Here is a 19,649-nt window from a genome sequence, read left to right on the forward strand (position 1 = left end):
TGGTTCATCCCCTCTCAAGTATGAAAGTCCACGTGCAAGCAAGAGAAACCGCAGCAGTCCAGTGTCAGTGAAGAAGACTGATGTTCTTCCTACACCTTCACCAGCTCCAGACAAGAGCGAGGTATGTGAAAAGAGTGAAAATCCTAATCGTATGTGTCCCATTCATAAGATGTCACATCCCCTAAAGACGTGCATAGGCTTCAGAAAGAAACCCCTCCAGGAACGCAAGGACCTCTTAAAGAAGTTTGGGGTATGTTACAGATGATGTGCTTCTACTGAACACTTTGCTAAAGACTGTAAAATCTCTAAGTGTTTTGAGTGCGACAGTGAGGACCACGTACAAGTGCTCCATCCATCTCAACCTGACTCTGCACCGTTTGCGCCTTCCCCCACCACAAGGCATGGCGGGGAGAATGCTGAGCTACCAGCAAGTCCTACCACAATATCTTTTTCATGTACAGAAGTCTGTGCAGAAGACCTGTGTGACAAGTCCTGTGCGAATGAATGTCTGGTGAATGTGCATCCTAAGGGCCATCCAGAGAAAGCCATAAAGATGTACGCCATTCTGGACGATCAGAGCAACCGATCCCTTGCAAGGTCAGAACTCTTTGATCTATTTGACTTAAAGGGAAACGCTTGCCCCTACACTCTGGGCACCTGTAGTGGTGTTACAGAGGTCTCTGGGAGAAGAGCCAATGGACTCATAGTATCTTCTCTTGAGAACAATGTGAAGATACCCCTACCCACTTTGGTCGAGTGCAACCAGATACCATCTAACAGAGAGGAGATACCTACTCCAGAGGCTGCTCTTCGTCATGCCCATCTAAAGACTATAGCCAACAAGACTCCAACTCTTGACAACAGCGCAAACATCCTGATTCTGCTTGGCAGAGACATTCTGCGGCTATACAAGGTACGACGGCAAATCAATGGGCCACATGATGCTCCATTTGCTCAATGCTTTGATCTAGGCTGGGTTATCATAGGTGATGTCTGCATGGAAAGGACGAAGAGACCTACAAGGATCTTCTCATTTAAGACTCATGTCTTGCCAAATGGTTGCAGCACTCACTTTCAGCCATGCCCACATCATTACTGGGAGAAAGAGAAGCTGAGCAACAGTGAGTGGCAGCGAAAAACCCCTGACAACTTGAACATGTTCCCGTCGTGTGATGACAACCACGGGTCAACAGTGTTTAATTCTGCAAGAGAAGACAGTGGAAACAATCTCAGGTTCCTATGGCACAAGGACAATGATGTCCACAAGAAGGTAATATGTGACATGCAGAATTAGCGCTGTTGCTTCAAAAGCATCCAGCAACTGTTACAAATAACACAAGAACAGTAGACAGGAAGTGTTGTGCTTCAGAAGCATCCAGCAACTAGAGGGGTTAACATAGTCACAGGAGACAGGGAGTGTTTTAGCAGTGCCCCAGGGGGATTATGGGGAACTTGTTATTGTAGTCTGGCTGAAGCAGAAGAGAAAGGTGGTGTGTTATCTGGATCTGGCAGAAGGCAATTGAACAGGATTCAGATCAGGACAGAAACTAAACACAGGTCAGATAAACTCCCTGAACTAACAGTGCAGAGTATTATCGGGTAGGAAGATAAGGACTGGAAGGAATTGTGTCACAGGGATAATTTCCCTCATCAAACCCTCCCCCCTCCATCTTCATACAGGATAAAGAATGCTGTGTACTATTATGTCCTTGTGAAGGAAAAGCCTGTGGTTGTGTATGCATAGAAATGTGCTGGTAAGAGATCTAATCTATGCTGAATTATGCTACTGAAGAGACTGTAATACTGTGCCTTGTGAAGAAACTACTGTATTGTTTCCGGAGCCAGTTGGTCAAGAAACTCAAACTGTACTGTAATGAAGATTGTTGCTGTAATATCCCTGAATTGCACTGGCCGTGCTTCACATTAAATTCCACTGTTAAACTGTTGAAAAAGACTCTTGTCAGATGTGTCTGGTCAGCAATTGAATCTATCGTGTGCCTGAGAGAAGCTGCAGCCTATGGTCGCCCTCAGTAAAGGTTCCCCCAGAATTCCAAAGAATTCATGAAACCCATCTCGCCCTATCTGAACCTAGTGGCGTGCGTGTAACCCATAGACTACCGGACGAAGGTACATGTCTTTGGGAACAGCACCTCACCTGCTGCAGCAATCTGTGGACCGAGACAGGCAGCCCAAGAAGGTGAGAGAGAGTATGGATCTGATGCTCCTCTATCTGTGGAGAAGAACTACTATGTAGATGATGTGCTTAAATCTCTACCCACAAGTGAAGAGACAATTGAACTGCTCTCTAGAACACAGGAAATGTTGTCGGTAGCAAACCTCAGACCTCACAAGATCATCTCCATCAGCCAGGAGGTAATGAAGGAATTTCCATCTGAGGACAATACAACAAGCTTAAAGGATCTTGATCTGGGTTCTGACGTTCCTTCTATGCAACGCAGCCTTGGTCTGCTCTGGGACATTAAACAGGACATGTTCTCATTCCAGGTGTCAGTCTACATTAAACCCTTCACCAAATGAGGAGTTTTACTTGTTGTGAACAGCATCTATGATCCTCTCGGGTTTATAGCACCCATCACCATTCAAGGCAAGATTCTGTTGAGACAGTTGACCGCTGAGACCACGGATTGGAACACTCTACTACCGTCCCAGAAACCACAAAGGTGGGGAACATGGAAGACGTCTCCAAAGATCTTAGAACATCCCATCTCGTTCCTATCTGGTTCTGCCTTAAGGTCCCTTTCAGCCGCCACTAGAAGAGAAGTCCACATTTTCTCTGACGCACCTATAAGGGTCATACCTGCAGTAGCCTACCGGAAAACCTCAGAAGCAGTCAACAAGGTACATTGTGGATTTGTCCAGGACAGGGCCAAACTAGCCTCAAAGCCTGTCCACACTGCACCAAGACTTGGTCTTTGTGCTGCTATACTAGTGGTGGAGGTTGCCAAAGTTGCCCCTGAACTGTGGCACCACATCTCCACTGACCTGCATCCAACTTACCCAGGAACAGGACTCATGGCTGTATATAGTCCTTGTGACAATACCTGGCTGTTGTCTCCAGGTTTTGTTCCTGAGGGCCTTTGTGCTGTTAATGCTGGCAGCACATTTGAACTTGATGAACAAGTTGCAGGCGGAGAGACCAGACCCGTCATCTCTACACGCAGCATACCTGTGACTCCAAGGTTGAACCTGGAGTCTCTGGACACTTCTTGAGCTGGTCACCGGTTGTGCAGGCTGGTATTCGCCAGACTTATAGAGCCAAGTGCTTCATGGGAGAAGGCATCACATAAAAGACATTGTTTCTGGACACAGCTTACGGCGGGGAGCCTACCGCCATTTGTCTCCAGCTGTGTTAGGACTTTGGATCTTTCTCCAGCGGATTGTTGGGTTGGTGGAAGTGTTTGCATGTTGTGGCTTCCCCAATCCGGAGAAGGGTTTCATTTGGACTCGGATTATCCGCTGTAGAGGACTTCAGGCCTCCAACTGGAAATTGGACTACAACTGTTATTGTCGTTGTTGCATACCCTTATGTTTATTTCTTTTGTCTTTTAGGTCTACTGTAACATCCCCAAAAAACACCAGGTCAAGAATTATTGAAATCTAAAGATTTCAGATGGGGAGTGTTATGTCCCATGAATGGGAAATTTACAGACTATCCAGGACATTTTACATACTATATTGCATGTCTTTCAGTTCCCATGTATTCCCGGTTGTTGCTATACAGTAATGTTTACTTTCCATGATGCTTGTCCCTTCCCTCTCCCTGTTTCCCTCTCATGTGACTGCAATGTAGCTTACCCCTCTCTTCTTCCCCGCCTTTCCTCATTCTCCATCTTGCCACCATCAGAAGCTTATGTGTTTCACAACCTGCCTGAGGAAAAGTTTCTTTTTACCTGCTGCTGTTGTATGCATTTCACAAGATTTCTCAAGAAAAATAAACCTTCTTCTGGATTCTTCACAACGTGTGTGACTGCAGCTGAGTTGAAGCTATCTGCGACCATCACCATTGTAAGTACAGGTTGAAGAGACAGTGTCTCACAGCGCCCTATATTTACAGAACAGCCATGGCGACAGAATAGTCCCCTTATATACTGTCCACTTACACTATTCAACCTCTAATGTCCCCTCAAACTGTCATATCACACTTTAGTCCCATACTTTCCTCTCACAATTTTTCCACTCATACTGTCACCTCACTCTTCCCTCACGATACTGTCCCCTTATATTTTTCTCCCCAAACTGTTCCTTCATTATATTCTCATGCAAACTGTTCCCTCATATTTTTTTCCCCAAACTATGCCCTCACACTATTCCCCCCATACTATCGCTTTACATTCCTCCACGCTATCAACTCACGCTATTACACCCATACTATCCCCTCACACTTTTCTCCCCATTACAGTCCTCCTCACAAGATTTCCCTCATATTGTCACCTCATACTCTCCCCCTATAGTCCCTTTACCCTATACTGTCCCCTCCCACCATAGTCCCCTTACATATTGTCCACTTACTCTATTTAACCTGTACTGTCCCCTCTCACTTCTCTCCCTTCAAACTGTCGCCTCACACTTCACTTCCCCATACTTTCTCCTCACACCCCCCCCCGTACTTTCCACGCACACTTTTCTCTACCCATACTGTCCCCTCACAATTGTCTCCATCCATACTGTCCCCTCACACTTTTCTCCCCTCACACAATTCCCTCACACTCCCCAACCATACTGTCTCCATTCCCTGTGCAAATTTTCTCCCTGCAGTGGAAAGCAGATATGTGATTGGCAAACAACTTAGAGAGCTGGCTGCACCAAAATAATATTCTTTTTGGAGAAATAGATTAAGGAACTTTTCCCAAAAGCTTCATTTTTTGCAGCTTACGTGGTGTATAGAACATAATGCTAAGCCTCCACCACCTGGAGCTCCTCTGCGCTCTTTAGTGGCACAATTTCTAATTTGCAACAGCATGGAACAATTACTGTTTTATACCACTAATACTACTAATTTTTATATATTGGACATATTTTTTAATGGGGCAGGGCAAGAAACAGAGTTTCAAATTGGTGGTATTTGTTTTCTTTATCTATGCTTATTTTTCTATTTTATTTTTGCTTTTTTATTTTTTTTCATTTATTTCACACTCTGTGCCCCCATAAGGTCTTAAAAAGTATGCATTAATATATTAAAATGCCCCCCCCCAAGGTCTTTTATTTTCCCTGTGGGTTGTATAATAACTAGTGTTGAGCGATACCTTCCGATATCAGGAAATATCGTATCGGATTGGATCGGGCCGATACCCAAAAAGTATCGGATATCGCCGATTCCGATACCGGAAACCAATGCAAGTCAATGGGACACAAATATCGGAATGAAAATAAACCCTTTCTTTCCTTGTAGGTTAATTCTACATGAAGTAAAACAACTAAGAATAATGTAGAATGACATGAAAAGCCGGCAATTCATCAGCGGCATACACCGGTACCCGACAATTTACAACAGAAAGAATAGAGCATCACACATAGATTAGATAGATAGAAACATGTCAGTCACATATATATGAAGTACAGTGACAGTGTTGCTTACTGTACTTGTCATTTAGTGTAAAGGATTTATTAAAAAAAATATTAGTGTTTTCGTGCACCGTCTCTTTAAAAAAGCCGGCCGGCAATTCAGCAGCGGTACCCGACAATTTATAACAGACAGAATAGAGCTTCACACATAGATTAGATAGATAGAAACATGTCAGTCACATATATATGAAGTACAGTGACAGTGTTGCTTACTGTACTTGTCATTTAGTGTAAAGGATTTATTTAAAAAAATAATAGTGTTTTCATGCACCGTCTCTTTAAGAAAGCCGGCCGGCAATTCAGCATCTGTACCCGACAATTTAGAACAGAAAGAATAGAGAATCACACATAGATTAGATAGATAGAAACATGTCAGTCACATATATATGAAGTACAGTGACAGTGTTGATTACTGTACTTGTCATTTAGTGTTAAAATAAAGGATTTATTTAAAAAAAAATTGGCGTGGGGTTCCCCTTAATTTTAGGCTCTAGCGGAGGTTAAGCAGACAGCTGGGGCAAATGTTTGAAGCCTGGGAAGGGGGTAATACCCACGGAGCTTCCCAGGCTACTAATATCAGCCCCCAGCTGAATACCTAGCCTTTACTAGCTATTAAAATGGGGGAACCCCCCCAAAAAAATAACGTGGGGTCCCCCCTAATTTAATAGCTAGCACAGGCTAGGCAGACAGCTGGGGGCTGATATTAATAGCCCAGGAAGGGTGCCATGAATATTGGCCCCCTCCCAGGCTAGAAACACCAGCCGTCAGCCGCCCCAGAAATGGCGCATCCATAGGATGCGCCAATTCTGGCACTTAGCCTCGCTCTTCCACGCTGCCCTGGTGCGGTGGCAGGGGGTAATAGGGTTGGGGTTGATGTCAGCTTATAATGCCAGCTGACATCAAGCCCAGGTTAGTAATGGAGAGGCGTCTATAAGACACCCCCATTACTAACCCCATAGTCAAAGTTAAAAGAAAACACAAACACCCAGAGTAAAGTCCTTTAATTGAAATAAAGACACAATTCTTTATTGTTCTAAATTAAACCATACTTACCATCACGCCCATTCCAGCTGAAGCCAACGATCTCCTGCAATAAAAGAAAAATAATAAAGCAACCTCATCCTTACCTTTCGATGGTTCCCAGGACAGCTCCAGCTCTGCTACATCGAGATGACAGGATGGACCGCAGCAGAAAGCTGCCATCCAGCCTGTCATCCCGCAGACACTGAGAAGGCAGGCATGCTTGCGCTCCTCAGTGTCTCTCTGTGACGTCATCCAGATGAGCCGAGTTCATGTCCAATGAACTCAGCTCACCTCATGCACGTCACTGACAGCGTGGGAAAGTTCTCCTGCACTCAGCGCTTCAGCGTGAGAATTCTCCCACGCTGTCAGTGACATACATGAGGTGAGGTCATGTCCAATGAACTCAGCTCACCTCATGCACGTCACTGACAGTGTGGGAAAATTCTCACGCTGAAGTGCTGAGTGCAGGAGAATTTTCCCACGCTGTCAGTGACGTACATGAGGTGAGCTGAGTTCATTGGACATGACCTCGGCTCATCTTTATGCCGTCACAGCCAGACATTGAGGAGCACAAGCATGCCTGTGCTTCTCAGTGTCTGCGGGATGACAGGATGGATGGCAGCGTTCTGCTGCGGTCCAGCCTGTCATCTCGATGTAGCAGAGCTGAAGCTGTCGTGGGAGCCATGGAAAGGTAAGGATGAGGTTGCTTTATTATTTTACTTTTATTGCAGGAGATCGTTGGCTTCAGCTGGAATGGGCGTGATGGTAAGTATGGTTTAATTTAGAACAATAAAGAATTGTGTGTTTATTTCAATTAAAGGACTTTTTTCTGGGTGTTGTGTTTTTTTAAATACTTTACTAGAAATTCATGGTGGTCATGTCTAATATTGGCGTGACCCCATGAATTTTGGGCTTAGGGCCAGCTGATAATACCAAGCTGGCCTTAACCCCTTTATTACCCAGTGAGCCACCGCACCAGGGCCCTGGATGAGTTGGGTACAGCGCCAGAAGATGGCGCTTCAATGAACGCGCCATTTTCTGGGGCGGCTGCGGACTGCAATTTGCAGCGGGGGTGGCCCAGAAAGCTTGGGTCTCCCTGCGCTGCGGATTCCAGCCCCCAGCTGCATAGTTGTATCTGGCTGGACACAAAAATAGGGCGAAGCCCCAAGCATTTTTTTTTTTAATTATTTCATGAAATTCATGGAATAATTAAGAAAAAAAGGGCTTCCCTATATTGTTGTGTCCAACCAGGTACAAATAGGCAGCTGGTGGTTGGGGGCAGCCCGTTCCTGCCTGCTGTACCTGACTGGACACAAATATAGGGCGAAGCCCCACATAATTTTTTTTTAATTATTTCATGAATTTCCTGAAATAATTAAAAAAAAATTGACGTGGGGCTTCACACTATATTTGTGTCCAGCCAGGTACAGCAGGCAGGAACGGGCTGCCCCCAACCACCAGCTGCCTATTTGTACCTGGCCAGACACAACAATATAGGGAAGCCCTTTTTTTCTTAATTATTCCATGAATTTCATGAAATAATTAAAAAAAAAAAAACGTGGGGCTTCTCCCTATTTTTGTGTCCAGCCAGGTACAACTAGGCAGCTGGGGGATGGAATCTGCAGCGCAGGGAGGCCCAAGCTTTCTGCCCCCCGCTGAAAATTGCAGTCCGCGGCCGCCCCGGAAAATGGCGCGTTCATAGAAGCTGGATGCTGTACCTGGCTGGCATACAAAAATATGGCGAAGCCCACGTCAAAAGTTTTGGGAAAAATTTATTAAAAAATAAATAATAATTTAGGGACTGCATCTTTATTAAGTCCTCAAATGTCATTTAGTGTTAAAATAAAGGATTTATTTTAAAAAAAAATGGCGTGGGATCCCCCATAATTTTAGTCTCTAGCGGAGGTTAAGCAGACGGCTGGGGCAGATGTTTGAAGCCTGGGAAGGGGGTAAAACCCACGGAGCTTCCCAGGCTACTAATATCAGCCCCCAGCTGAATACCTAGCCTTTACTAGCTATTAAAATGGGGGACCCCCCCAAAAAAAATGACGTGGGGTCCCCCCTATTTTAATAGCTAGCAAAGGCTAGGCAGACAGCTGGGGGCTGATATTAATAGCTCAGGAAGGGTGCCATGAATATTGGCCCCCTCCCAGGCTAGAAACACCAGCCGTCAGCCGCCCCAGAAATGGCGCATCCATAGGATGCGCCAATTCTGGCACTTAGCCTCGCTCTTCCACGCTGCCCTGGTGCGGTGGCAGGGGGTAATAGTGGTGGGGTTCATGTCAGCGCCAGCTGCCATGAAGCCCAGGTTAGTAATGATGGGTGTCTATAAGACACCCCCATTACTAACCTACAAAGTGTTAAAAAGAAAAAACACACTACACCCAGAAAAAAATAATTTATTTGAAATAAAACACCATTTTATTTAATTCTTAGTTTACTAAAAAAAAATAGTTACCTGTCCACGTTCCTGCGCTGATCTCCCATGCACAGCTGTCACATCTGGAGATGGTGACAGCTGTGCATGGCTGCTGTAAGCTCACGCTGCCGGGAACACGTCCGCTCCCGGCAGCGGGAGCCACTGACTGAGGTTACCGGAGTGCATTCAGGCAGCGCAGCTCCGGAGACCTCCTTTACGGCAGTGCTGTACCGTGGGAATTTCTCACGATACAGCAGTGCCGTAAAGCAGCTAACCGGAGCAGCGCTGCCTTAACTCTGGTGAACCCTTACGGCCCCGTCATTCTAGCGGCGGCAGCGGTTCAGAGCGGTCACATTCTATGTGGCTGCTCTGAACTGGAGATCTTCGTGGGACACTCGTGGACTGCTACGGAGGGGTAAGGATAAGGTTGTGGTTTATTATTTTATATTTTATTACAGGAGATCGATGGCTTCGGGGAATTAGGTGTCTAGGTGAGTATAGGTGTAGTTTTTTATTTTTTACTTTATTTTAGGTGGCGATCGGCGGGGACAGGTAATGTATAAACTAATTTCTTTTAGGTAACCACTGGCCACCAATGACATGTATCTAACATTTATTGGGGACACAGTAGGGCAATTTATATAGCAGGATCAGGCTGATGGGAACTACTGCTCCCATCGAGCTGATCCTGCTGGCACGAGTGGACGGGGGACAGACATAGGCCGATGGGAGTAGTAGTGTCACATCGGCCTATGTCTGCCTGCACGCACAGACACCCCGCACACACACCCCGCACACACACACACCCCGCACACACACACCCCGCACACACACACCCCGCACACACTAATCATGACGGGTCTGGGAGGTGAGGCTGACCTGTGCGGCCGTGGGAAAGTTCATGTGAGTTCATGCAGTCAAGCATGAACTCACATGAACCCTCTGAGGGCACCGCGGCTACTTCAAATGAACAGCTGATCGGCATCACCTGATACCTCAGCTGTTCATTTGAAATAACCGGCGGGAAAGCGCAGCACAGAACGGGAAAGCCGGCGGTGAAGTCTTTTCACTGCCGGCTTCCCCGCCCGGGTCCTTCGCTCCTTGGTGCTGCGCTCCCCGCCCGGTCCTAATTTACGATTGGGATTGGAGGTGGCGAGGGGAGCGGAGGATCGGGGTGGGAGGCTGCGGGGAAGCAGTATGGGGCTGTGTGATTGTTTAAAAGCCGGCGGCTTTTTACCGCCCGCCGGCTTTTAAACAATCAGGAGAATTCTCCCACGCTGGGATGGCATTCTGATGACAAGCTGGATCGCAGCTGAGCGCTGCCATCCAGCTTGTCATCCTTCACAGACACTGCAGAGCGCAGGCATTATGGGAACTTCCGATTCCGGTATTATAAAAGTATCGGAATTAAGTATCGGAATTCCGATACAGTGAATATCGGCCGATACCCGATATTTCAGTATCGGAATGCTCAACACTAATAATAACCCCAGTCACAGAGGAAATTTATCCAGAAGCTCTTGCTTCCTCCCTACTCCTGGCAATTACAGAAGTAGGAAGTGCTGTCAGTGCTTCCAAATATGTATACACAAGCACTAGTTCAGCATGGTGTATACAGTATAATCAATTATAATCAGTAGCTGCTTTAACAAGCTGGAAGTTCACTGTCTGCATATATACATGAAGACTCGAGATACAAAAGTAGACAATTAAGATAAAAATAAGAATTGCAACAATTGGTTTCAGGAATGTACCAAAGAACTCACTTAGCCAAACTCTTATGGACCCATCCATGAGAAGTGCATTTAGATGTTAAATGGTGGAGCTTTTTTACACAAGGTCAGAGCTATCTGACGACAGATTTGAAGACAGCATTCATCCCCAGTATCGGACTGGGGTGCCAATGGCCCACCAGTAACCAACTCCAGGGCCCCACTTTTCAGCTGCATGCAAATGTGACATTATCCTCAATCACAAAATTATATAATAATGAACTGGGTAGATTGTTAAATGAATAAGATGCTGCCTTAGTCTGTACATAGTGATTCAAGTATATTCTGCCAGGTACTGCTCATATAAGAGGGTGGTGGCCCAATCTTGCACAGGGGCCCACTGGAGGATTCTCCTGTTCTCATGTGAGCCCGTCCAAGCCTGTTAATCTCCAACAAACACACTGTGCTTTTAACCTTTTCTATCTGTGACGATCTACCCTATACAGCTGCAATTACCTATAGAATTAACAGACTCGATGGCCACAAAGAAAATATAGATCTCCAGGCAGAATCTGAGATTGATTTTTACAATGAGGTAGAAAAATTTTAGTTGTTATCTGCTGGAATGATGTGCAATAAAAGTTATATTGTGGCACCAATCCACAGATCCACAAGGATCTCAGAAAGCAACCTCCTGGATTGCACACAGAGGGAGAATAACAACAGGGCACCTCTTGTGGTCACATACAACCCCCATGAGCATACTAAGGAAAAATACTGCTGATCAGCAACCAATATTCCACAGGGACCACAGACCAAAATAAATATTCCAAGATCTACCGCTTTTCTCCTACAAAGAGCCACTAAACATAAAGAATCTTCTCATCAAAAGTGTCCTCTCATTATCATTTAAGACTGCCATATTCCCTGATAACACTACAAAATGCCGAACCTGAACAAACACAGTCTTCAAACCCAACACAAAGCAGGACTATAAAATACTGGATGTCTTCTCATGTACATCCTCCAATGTGGTATACATAATACAGTGTGCAGGGTGCACTGGAGGTACCAATATTGGGGGTAAACTAAATGTTAGGCTCATGGCTGTTGAAGAAAACACTGCGACGCTCGCCCATGACTACCACCCTGTCCCCCGTTACATTTAGCATAGTCAGCAGGATGCGAAGTCTTCGCATCCAAACAGCGGGCTGAATAGGTCCTGTGGCGCAAGAGAGAGAACGTCAAAGGACTTCAAGGAAAATGCCCCTGGCGCAAGAGAGGCGCCTGAAGATAAACAAAGAATTGAAGATAAGGAAAAACGTGGCGGACGAAGATGGCGATCGGAAGATGGCGGCCGGCAACGTGGTAAGATTGGCGGTAAAAGACTGACCTTTCGTGGGCGGAGACAGCACATCGAGACGCGAAAATACCCCCAATCCACTCAGAGGCCGGCCTGGAGAAGAGGACGTCCGGAAGCGAAGGTTCGGCCCAGAAGGGGAGTCGTCTACAGGAGGAGGGCGCGGTTCAAAATGTTGACCGGCCCACCGGGTAAGCGACGACGCGGGCATTGGGAGCGGCCACGGGCTCTACCGCCCGGAGTGATGGGTGACGCTGACTGTTTTGCGTCATCCAGCCGGCCCAGGAAGAGGCGGAATGTGGACCAGGGAGGAAGCGTGGAAGACTCGGAGCCCCCATTTCTGTTACAGCACGTTTCTGATAAGACGTGTGTTAATATGGAGCCGCATCGCACCTTCCGTATGCCGCAAGAGCGAGAGGAGGAAGCGCTGGCTGCACCACAAGCGTCACTGAGGGTCGAAGGTGAAACAGCACCTACAGTCTCCCATACCCGGGGAGAGAGTCCCGATGTCCCTTCAACGGCCGAAGGATTAAGGGGAACAAGAACTGTGACCACTGCCCCTCAGCAGGTAATACAGCACTGCAGCATCACCACCTATGGCACTGCCTTAATGGGTAATGCCGATGCTGCGGCTGAGGGGTCAACAACTGACGACCCGGGAGCAGCTAGATACCCCAAAGAGCCATGGAGGTGGTGGACCCCACCTTCATCTGCTGCATGGAACGCCATCATGAAGCGAAGGCGGGAAGAAAAGAAAAAGGAAAAAGATGGCTGAATAGCTGCTGTCTTTTTGTTCTTAACCTCCCCTGCCGCCCTGTTGGAGGCTGAGGAATAACCTTCACAGGGTCTAAGTTTTTTTTCTAAAGTCTTGAAAATGACTGTTCCTAATATGGCGGTGAGGTCTCAAAGTCCGTTTCCACTACACAGGGAAGGGGGGTTAGTTCCCCAAAACCCCCAAGGCCGGATGGCCTGTTGCAGTGAAAAGAGGAGAAGGTACCCTTGGGGCTAAGAGGAGAGCCCGATACAGCCAAGCAGGCTTAATTTTTATTCTTTTTTTTTTTTGCGCCTTTTTCTGCTGGAATTTAAAAGGTGCAGTTGCCCCAAACTAAGGCCTGTTTGGGATATTTCGTGTTCTGGGGTCCTTAACCAAGAAGGACCGGTGTGGTGGAAAAGTACCAAATCAAGAATTGCATACTTGTTTCCAGGGTCCTCACCAAGGAGGACCGGTTCCAGCCTGACCTTCTGGAAAACAATTGACTGCTTTCAGTTCCAGGGCCCTTGACAGAGAAGAGCCGGCGTCAGAGAGGAGAAAACGTCATGGTCACCGTAGTCTTTGACAATGTTTTAAATGACACTAACCCTCTTTTCTTTCCTAGGACTGTATTGCCGCTAACAGCAATGTTTTAGGAGTGGGAGGATGTGAGGGGTGTTTGGAGAATGTCAGCTTCACTCCCCTATAGAACTGTACTGTTTTAGTAATTGTGTATGTTTTAGTCATCTGAAAAAAACAGTTGTTTTCAGGTATGGCCATTAGATGACAGCAGAGGTCTACACTTGTATTATCTTACCCTCATGGTAGCTGGGGGCACATAGGGCGTTAACCTAGGATGCGCCGCCCTCGGTGACAAGGGGGAACTGAGGGATCTCTGGGAGGTTAGTTTCCGCGATCTTAGAAGTTAGGGAGTTGTTCAGGGACAGTGAAGAGTGGAGTCGTTGTTATGATCTGCAACATAAACTAAGGAAAGATAGGGGAAAGCTGTCCCTACAGTAAGACTAAACTGAATCCCTACGATGTAGCGGGCTGCCTGTTCCTTGTGAACAGATCCGCCTTCGTCCTTGGCTAGTCTGAACGGAGACCTATAGAATCAAGGGAGGGGTCCCTAAATGAACTAAGGACTGGGACAAAAATGGGACACCTCCTAAACAGAAGTTGTTGCAGAGCAAAAAGGACAAACTGACAAAAAGTACTAAAGGTCCCAGAGGACCAAGAACTGACAGAGATAGGCACCGAAGCACCAAGCTAGAGAGACAGTCTAAACAACACTGAAGTCCAGCAAAGCCAGAAGGGCAGAGCTGGAATATATAGGCAGCTGGTCACGTGACCACAAAACACAAGATAGAAAAAACTAACAGGAGGGTTATAACAGTCGTGTCAGGAGGACACAGGAACAAGTACAATAGAAGGGTGTGTCTGGGAGTCAGTGTAAAAGGAAGCAAGTGTTCTCAGCAAAACTACAGTGTGACAGTGTTCTACCGGACACAGGCAAGTTGGGGGACCTACAGTGAGGAAGAGACGTTTGAGGTACCTTTCTAAGAGAGGTGGTGAGAACGGCCCTAGTGCTGGATAGGCCCGATAGCTGCAGTCAGATAGACATAGATGACGTGCCCCCTGGGCCGTGGGGTACTCGGTGCCGGGCCGGTCGTTGCTAGGGGAGATGTCACAGTGGCGGTGACCCGGTCCGTGACCCAGAGTGGTCAATCAAAAGGGGAATATTTACAGGGGATTTATCATTCTTATATACAGTTCGTGACGCCACCTGTGGTATACGGCTACATGGAGCCGCTGCTGCAGAGCAGGTCCTCTGGAGTTGTTAATGCAGCAGAGTTGGTTTAGCTCTCCACAGGTAGAGCTTAGCTCCAGGGCAGTGTAGTTGTTGCTGTTATCAAGTAGCACTCGGGGTGCAGTGTAGTGCAGGGATTGATGGCGCAGCAGCAATAACTGACAGAGACGGTTGGGTGCAGTCTTCAGGGTTTTACTCACGGTTTTCAGACTCCAAGTTACCAGGGCCAGGGTAACTTCCCACGTCGTCCTGTGCTTACTCAGGGAGGGGTTCAGCCAACCCTCAGGTACCTCTGGAGTACATAGCGGGACCCCCTTCTGTGTGTTCCTTCTGGCCGTCTCCCTGAACCTCACACCTAGTGTCCCAATCCAGTGACTGCGGACCTTGTTGGGCGACGTCTTCTCTGTCCCCTGGGTCCTCTAGGGCTACCTTCTTGGTGAGACAGATGTGGATTGTGGCATCAGTACCTGAAATACTACAGCCTCTGGTTTCCTAGTTGAGACTTGAAGAACTCGGCTAGTTTAGGGACCGGTCCCCTCTGTGCGACCTGACCCCTCCACCGCCTGGCAGATTCGGGCGTACGGGTGGCCTCTAGCACTTCCCGTATCCCTGGGGTCCCTTTCACGTTCCTGTAGCCTTTTGTCCTGCTCCTCTCCTCCTCAGTCTGTCCTGGGCCTCTCTCTAGGCCCTCCTCTTGAGCAGAGCTCCTGCAGAGCTCCTGCTCCTTCTACTTCTCTCAGACTGCTCACACTCCCAAGATGGCTTCCCTCTTTATACTACTCCTAACAAGTGCTCCCCTGATCTTCTTCCTCCACCCACACCCACTACATGGTTCCCCCTACTTTGGTTCCCCCCACTCCAGCCAGGGACAGGACTCAGCAGGAAGCGCGACGCATCTTGCCCCTCCAGCCGGTCTGGAGAAGTGTAGTGTTGGAAGCAGGTGTTAGGTTCCCAGGCTGTACTCCTTCCTTACCTGAGAGTGAGATACTACACCTCTGGGTGAGATGCAGTACCTCTGTGGCGACCGAACCCTCCGGGGCGCCACAGACAGCGGGGTCTGGGCACAAATTGGAAGAAGATAGTGGGAGACGCTCCCTTACTTCTGTTCCCGAGGAAAGATTGGTCTGAGTGCAGTTCCACGGCGAAACACATCGACCCGGGTGGCGCTGCATTAGTAATATGGAGGTCCTCTGCCTAAATTGTGAATTGCCAGTAACGTTTGCCACAAGTATTGTGCAGTCGCCAGTAACCGCCAAGAACGTGCCTCTGCTTGGTGCAGAAGTGAATAAGTGTAATTCCTGCTATCCTTTGCATACAGTTTGTTTGCAAATAAAATAGACTGTTTTTATCAAACTGTCCCATCTCCTCCTTCTGAAGGCTAAAAGAGTCGACACCCGGGACGGTGGGACAGAAGTGAGTATGGAGGCTCCCTCCACAGAAGCACCACAGCACACACACATCCAGGGACAAACACGTCCCCATATTTCTGTAGAGGGCCGGGGTGATGAAGGAAACACTGCCACACTCGCCCATGACTACAACCCTGCCCCCCGTTACAGCTGCAATGGTAATCCACTGATTACCTCCCCATGATGTCAAGTTCGTTATTGAAAGCACCATCTAAGGATTTAATCTAATAATATCAAAGTAATAATGTTTTTCTAACACTGAACAACCCCTTTAAAGTGCGGTGTAAGGTCATAACTATTCACTTCCACTTTACCAAGCTCTCATATGCTATTACTTACCAAGTAAATTTTCTAGATCAAATTCAGGTATGTAAAATGGAGGACCTATGAGAAAAGACAAATTACAGTTATGCTTGCCATCAGAGTTTACCACTGTATAATATAGGTCAGGGCTAAGATAAACAGGCACACAGCACAAAGTTCAAAGTTAATTGCATGGTATGCAAAGTGATATAAGCACTAACTCAAATGGAAGTTTTTGGCATATCTAGGGGTTTGTGTTGATTAATTTCATAATATATCTTTATTGTGGCTGTAGCGACCACCTAGGAGGAACCACCATAGTGTTTATACATTGAACATAGTAATAATGATGCTGAAGTATTTTGTAACCTTCCCATCTCCTTCCAATGGCTTTTGTAGTAAGTCAGCATGTTCAAGTTTAAATCTATGGTAATATAGGTCATTTGGAGCTCTTGATGAGAAAAAAAACGGCGCTCCAATGACTGTGAAATATACTACGAAATTAATCATTACAAAATTGTGGACTTAAAAATTACTTGATGGTCATTGATGGAAAATCACTGTAAAGCAGTAAAAATATTATCAGCACTGAATAAAAATGAAAGCCTCTCTTCCATCTACAAGACTATTCATCATTTAGCTATATTATTAACCCTTTCCCAAGATATGACGTACATATATGTCACATATCGAGTACATGTACTGTATATATGGCGCCCGTGTCTATAGCGCCACAAAATGCCTTCATGTGTAATATACACTGCTCAAAAAAATAAAAGGAACACTTAAACAACACAATGTAACTCCAAGTCAATAACACTTCTGTGAAATCTACCTGTCCAGTTATGAAGCAACACTGATTGTGAATCAATTTCTCCTGCTGTTGTGCAAATGGAACAGACAACTGGTAGAAATTATAGGCAATTAACAAGATACCCCCTATAAAGGAGCGGTTCTGCAGGTGGTGACCACAGACCATTTCTCTGTTCTCATCCTTTTTGGCTGTTTTGGTCACTTTTTCATTTTGCCATTGCTCTCACCCCTAGAGATACAGTAGCATAAGGCGGTGTCTACAGTACAACTCACAGAAGTTGCTCAGGTAGTGAAGTTCATCCAGGATGGCACATCAGTGCGAGCTGTGGCAAGAAGGGTAGCGGTGTCTGTCAGCACAGTGTCCAGAGCATGGAGCAGATACCAGGAGATGTGGAAGGAGCCATAGGAGGGCAACGACCCAGCAGCAGGACAGTTACCTCCTCCTTTGAGCAAGGAGGAACAACAGGAAAAGCAGTGCCAGAGCCCTGCAAAATGACCTCCAGCAGGCCACAAATGTGCATGTCTCTGCACAAACTAGTTTTATTTCATTTAAATATCCAGGTTTTTATATTACTGTAGCTGCCAGACTTGCCTCTACATAGACTTATTCCTCTCTACCTTTTGTTCCCACCATGCCTTCAGCGCTGCTGTCTGTGCTGATGCACATGTCTGTAGGTGTATTCCTGCCTCCCCTCCCTTGCCAGTGTGCTCCAATGTGGAACGCATGGCTGAGGTGATTCATTTCCTGTCTCTGCCCCCTTGTGTCGTCACTTCTGGGATTCCCCTGGTCATGTGCATCTTATTGATACATGTGTGCTGGGAAATCCTCTATTTGCCTGGGCTCTTCCTGGTCTGTGTGTGTGGTGGTGCGTTCCACTGTGAACCGCACGCCATCCCCCTCCAGCCAGGTGCCGACCTCATTATGAGACACAGTCTGTGTGCACATGTTCTCAAAGGGGAATACTAAAACATGGATATGGGACTATTTCCTGGGAGTCTCTCATCACAGCTAGATATGTGGACTTTGAGACTACCTTAACCTTGCATAATCCATCTCACACTTTGTCTTCAACCTCTCTACTTTGTCCATTTGGGATTTTTGACTTTCTTTCAGTATATATACCTCTAGCATCTGGAACACCAACATCACACCCCCTGATGAAGCCATAAGCATTTGGTGTAACGCGTAGGTTATTTATACTTTTTCTCTGTGCATCTTTGTTTTCTGGTACTCTCCTTATTCCTACATTGCTTTATACTTGATTTATTTGTGGGCTCGATAGTGGAGCATAGATATTTTCTATTATGCTCTCTTACCAATTGATTTACCTATACCATGCCATATATATTTTAGTGATATTTGGAATTATGTACCATTGTTATTGAAGTACATTTACCTTGCACAGTTGTGTAATACACCTTTGACATATCTACTGATTATTTCTCTTTTGTTTGGGAAAATTTTTTTTTCTTTTTTTGTCCTGTGTATGTTTTTTATCATGGTTTTTTAATAATGTCCTATGCAGTGTGTTTTGAGACTAATAAAATTTTGCATATTTTTGTACATTAGTGTCTTCATATCTATTTATCAATTGTATTTGGTGCCCTGGTTTTGTCCCAATCCCCCTTGTCTTTTTCTTATGCTTGCTTGCATTCATGGGGACATTGGCACAAATACATAATTAATATTTAGTGTGGTGCTAGGTCTGCCCCTTACTGTCTGCACAAACGGTTAGAAACTGACTCCATGAGGGTGGTAAGAGGGCCCGACGTCCACAGATGGGGGTTGTGCTCACAGCCCAACACCGTGCAGGACGCTTGGCATTTGCCACAGAACACCAGGGTTGGCAAAGTCGCCACTGGCGCCCTGTGCTCTTCACAGATGAAAGAAGGTTCAAACTGGGCACATTTGACAGATGTGACAGAGTCTGGAGATGCCGTGGAGAGTGATCTGCTGCCTGCAACATCCTTCAGCATGACCGGTTTGGCAGTGGGTCAGTAATGGTGTGGGGTGACATTTCTTTGGAGGGCTGCACAGCTCTCAATGTGCTCGCCAGAGGTAGCTTGACTGCCATTAGGTACGAGAGGAGATGCTCAGACCCCTTGTGAGACCATATGCTGGTATGGTTGGCCCTGGGTTCCTCCTAATGCAGGACAATGGCAGACCTCATGTGGCTGGAGTGTGTCAGCAGTTCCTGCAAGATGAAAGCATTGAAGCTATGGACTGGCCCGCCCGTCCCCAGACCTGAATCCGATTGAGCACATGGGACATCATGTCTCGCTCCATCCACCAACGTCACGTTGCACCACAGACTGTCCAGGAGTTGGCGGATGCTTTAGTCCAGGTCTGGGAGGAGATCCCACAGGAGACCATCCGCAACCTCATCAGGAGCATGCCCAGGCGTTGTAGGGAGGTCATACAGGCATGTGGAGGCCACACACAATAATGAGCTTCATTTTGACTTG

General features: G+C 46.6%; 1 protein-coding gene across 4 annotated transcripts in view; it reads right to left on the bottom strand.

The window, feature by feature from the left end:
• The window catches only part of LOC141265584 (thiopurine S-methyltransferase-like), a 114,686-nt gene that overhangs the window by 28,553 nt on the left and 66,484 nt on the right, over positions 1-19,649 (bottom strand). For all 4 annotated transcript variants that reach the window (XM_073678836.1, XM_073678833.1, XM_073678837.1 and 1 more), the window contains exon 8: positions 16,407-16,451. In XM_073678836.1, the coding sequence (XP_073534937.1) occupies positions 16,407-16,451 (45 nt within the window). The remainder of the gene's footprint in view (positions 1-16,406; positions 16,452-19,649) is intronic.

Source organism: Phyllobates terribilis, unplaced genomic scaffold (assembly GCF_046119375.1).
Source record: "Phyllobates terribilis strain yellow unplaced genomic scaffold, ASM4611937v1 Scaffold_4__5_contigs__length_816908805, whole genome shotgun sequence".
Lineage (NCBI taxonomy): Eukaryota > Metazoa > Chordata > Amphibia > Anura > Dendrobatidae > Phyllobates > Phyllobates terribilis.